Genomic DNA, 4,197 nt, shown 5'->3' with positions numbered 1-4,197 from the left:
CAGTCAGGCGCTGTGAGGGAGATGGCCCTGGTCTCAGTCAGGCGCTGTGAGGGAGATGGCCCTGGTCTCAGTCAGGCGCTGTGAGGGAGATGGCCTTGGTCTCAGTCAGGCGCTGTGAGGGAGATGGCCTTGGTCTCAGTCAGGCGCTGTGAGGGAGATGGCCCCAGCTCTGGCGAAAGCTGAGGCTACAGAGCTGTTAGCAGTCACCTTGGGCAGGGACCGTGCCGCCTGGAGCAGCTTCCGCCGGTGCTGGGGGTCACTGATGCCGATCTCCCGCAGGTCCTGCTCTTCCATCACATTAGGGCCCTGAGAGCAGAAAGAAGAACGTTAGGGCCCCTCCAGATTTGACAGCTGGTGGCTAGCTGAGGGCGTCAGGTCAGCCTTTTGTGGCCTCTTGCCAAATTCTTTTCCTTCACCACAGGCACTAAGAGGGAACAGAGACCTGGGACTCCCCATGGAGGCCAGCTCAGCCCAGCAGGAGTCTTGTGCAAGCAGGAGGCCGTGTAAAGGAGTCAACTCGCCTGCCTAGATGGCTCCCTCCCATCCAAGTGGCTCTCAGGTGAGATGGAGCTCAGGAACACGCACAGGGTGTGGCCCCGGCCATGCCCTCCCCAGTCTAGCCCACTTCTGAGTGTCTGTACATTTTTCTGGAGAGCAGGTCCACAGCCATCCAAGATTAAGAACTGCTGGTTATCCAGAAGAGAAATTTCTTGGTCAAAGGGTATGTATATTTAAATTTTTGACAGACATTTTTATTCCCATCAATGATGTGAGTGCTAGATACTGCATACTGTCAGCAATATTATGGCAATATTATGGCGATATGGTGTATCGTGGCAGTTTCGACTTGTATATTTCTTACAAAATAATCTCACTCATTGGTGAAACTGAGCATTTTTTCATATTTTATTTATCAAACATTTATATAGCACACACTCCTCGCCCCACTCCATGTTTTACATGGCTTTATATATATGCTAGCCCATTTAATATTATGGATAATACTGCAAAGAATGGGAATTCCAGAACACTTAATTGTGCTCATGAAGAACCTGTACACAGATCAAGAGGCAGTTGTTCAGACAGAACAAGGGGATATTGTGTGGTTTAAAGTCAGGAAAGGTGTGCATCAGGGCTGCATCCTTTCACCATATCTATTCAATCTGTATGCTAAGCAAATAATCTGAGAAGCTGGACTATATGAAGAAGAAAGGGTCATCAGGATTGGAGGAAGACTCATTAACAACCTTTGAGATGCAGATGACACAACCTTGCTTGCTGAAAGTGAAGTGGACTTGAAGCACTTACTGGTGAAGATCAAAGGCCACAGCCTTCAGTACGGATTACACCTCAACATGAAGAAAACAAAAATCCTCACAACTGGACCAATAGGCAACATCATGATAAATGGAAAAAAGATTGTAGTTGTCCAGGATTTCATTTTACTCTGATCCAGAGTCAACAACCATGGAAGCAGCAGTCAGGCAAATCTGCTGCAAAAGACCTCTTTAAAATGTTGAAAAGCAAAAATGTCACCTTGAAGACTAAGGTGCACCTGACCCAAGCCATGGTATTTTCAATCGTATCATATGCATGCGAAAGCTGGACAATGAATAAGGAAGACCGAAGAATTGATGCCTTTTAATTGTGGTGTTGGTAGAGTATTGAATATGCCATGGACTGCCAGAAGAGTGAACAAATCTGTTTTGGAAGAAGTACAACCAGAATGCTCCTTAGAAGGAAGGATGGCGAGACTACGTCTTACATACTTTGGACGTGTTATCAGGAGGGATCAGTCCCTGGAGAAGGACATCATGCTTGGTAAAGTACAGTGTCAACAAAAAAGAGGAAGACCTTCAACAAGACAGACTGACGCAGTGGCTGCAACAATGGGCTCAAGCATAATGATGATTGTGAGGATGGCGCAGGACCGGGCAGGGTTTTGTCCTGTGGTACACAGGGTCGCTATGAGTTGGAACTGACTTGACGGCACCTAACAACAACAACCCATTTAATAACAGGGACTCTTGTTATTCCCATTTTACAGCCTAGGGAACTTGAGGCGCATAGAGCTTAAGTGTCTTTACCAAAGCCACACAGTAAGCAAGCGTAGAGCTAGGATTCAACCCTGATGCTCCTGTCCACCCGGCTTTGCTGCCACGTGCGTGGGGGAGCATCTTTAGTTCCGTTCCCTGGAATTATTCACTTATATCCTCTGCCTGTTTTTCTATGCGGTTGCTGATCTTTTCTGCACTGATTTGTAGGAATTCTTTATATAGTAAATTAACCTTTTATCTATGAAATGAGTTAGACGTTTGTTTTTCCAGTTTGTCATTTATCTTTTGATTTTTATTTTGGCTTTATTCATGGGGAAACTTATTTTTATGGACCTAAATGCATTCAACTTTTCTTGTACAGCTTCTCAGTTCTTCAGGCATAGAAAGACCTTACCTCTTCAAGATTATTTTAAAAATTCTTCCCTATTACCTTTCTGTAATTTTACAGTTTCATTTTTTTACAATTAAATCTTTAATCCATTTGGAATTTATTTTGATGTAAGGTTTAAGAGCAAAGATCCAACTTTTTTTTTCCAGGCAGCAAGCTGTCCATTTCTTGATTGATCTGTCCTTTCCTCTCTAATCTGAAACGCTACTTCTGATGCATCCTAAATTGCTGTATGTTTCTGGGACTCTTTCTGGGATTTCTACTCTATTGAGGTGGAGGTATCTACCTGCACTTTACAGATGGAAAATTAAGTAACTTGGGCCAGGGCATGCAGACCATTTCCTGGTGGGCCCCAGCTTTGTACTGGAATTGCAGTGACTGCTGCCTCAGAGGACACGCACCAAACCTTCACCTCAAGGTGAAGAGGGTTCTAGGAGAAGAGAGCTCTGGAGCCTGGCCTGAAGCTCCTCTCTACTTAGGCTGTAGACCACATCCCCTTGCTGGAACACGAGGGAGGCTCTGGGCCCTGCAGAGGTTCCGTGGAACCTTGGCACCACTCCTGAGTCACCCTGAATCCAGGCTCACCATACTGAATTCCCACAGGGCCGTTGGGCCCAAATCTAGGGTCTGCTCATGAGGAAAGCACAGAGAGGTGGCCACCTGCCAGACTTTTGACCTGATGATGATAACACACAAGCAAGAACCTGAACTGAACCACACAGTAAGCCTCAAAGAGAGAGGCACCAAAGGAGTTTTCTGGACTCTTAATGTAAGCCAAACATTTACTTCTAAACCTTTATAAGCTTTCAAGGCCACATTAATGCTGACCTGAAGGCTCACCAGGAAAACCAGATAAAATTGGAGAGAGAGCCTTCATTAACCAGACCTCCAGTCATTAGAACTAGGGGCTGCATGCAGCTTTGAGAAGAAAGGCAGATAGAAACCAAACCAAAGGGTTTGATGGAAAATCAAAGCAAACAGTTGTGAGAGCATCTCCTGGACACAGTGCAGGTTCCTCTCGACTTCTACCCACTATGGAATTGCTGTATGTGGTGACTACAAGGTGCTACAGATCCTCAAAGGGCAAGAAACATCTCTTTGTTAAGGGAGAAAAGGGACCACTGCCTTTTAGAAAGCTCTTGAAAAGAGGGGTTGGGTGGGGACGGGCTTTATACATACCTTCTATCACATGAACATTTACTGAGAGCTTACTATATGACAGGCGCTATTCTGAGCTTTTAGCGAGTTAATAGGGAGCTAATGAAGTAACACAGTTCATTTGCTTAAGAATTTCAGCTACTAGAAGTTTACTTAGACTTTTTTTAAAGTTTTTAAAAAAGTTTCACTTTGAGGCGGGGCCAGGATGGCGGAGTAGTCAGATGGCTTCCTTTGTCTCTCTTACAACAAAGACCTGAAAAAACAAGTGATTTGATTGTATATGAACATCTAGGAGCCCTGAACAAGGCAAAGGTGAGGAATCGGACTGAGTGGCAGTGGGAGAGAGCGACAGTTCGGAAGCAGCAAGGAGTTCCATAACCTGACCCAGCAGGGACCGCAGCCCTTCAGCACCGACCGGCTTGGGGCGCGCAGTGAGGCGGCCATACAGGAGGCCATACAGGAGGCAGTTTCCACATTGAGAGAAATCCGACAGCAGAGATTCTGCTTGGACACTCCAAACCACTGAAAAGCAGCACCCAAGTGGCTAACGATAAGTACATGCGTATGGCCTTTCCCGGGGATTAAAAAAAAAAA

At 45.7% G+C, this 4,197-nt stretch overlaps 1 protein-coding gene across 1 annotated transcript in view; it reads right to left on the bottom strand.

The window, feature by feature from the left end:
• The window catches only part of LOC111818971 (ankyrin repeat and SAM domain-containing protein 1A-like), a 36,630-nt gene that overhangs the window by 9,583 nt on the left and 22,850 nt on the right, over nt 1–4,197 (bottom strand). The window contains exon 2 of the mRNA XM_023724780.1: nt 208–306. Within this exon, the coding sequence (XP_023580548.1) occupies nt 208–306 (99 nt within the window). The remainder of the gene's footprint in view (nt 1–207; nt 307–4,197) is intronic.

This window comes from Trichechus manatus, unplaced genomic scaffold, assembly GCF_000243295.1.
Source record: "Trichechus manatus latirostris isolate Lorelei unplaced genomic scaffold, TriManLat1.0 scaffold00261, whole genome shotgun sequence".
In the NCBI taxonomy this organism is placed as follows: Eukaryota; Metazoa; Chordata; class Mammalia; order Sirenia; family Trichechidae; genus Trichechus; species Trichechus manatus.
This window is presented reverse-complemented; position numbering and strand designations above follow the sequence as displayed.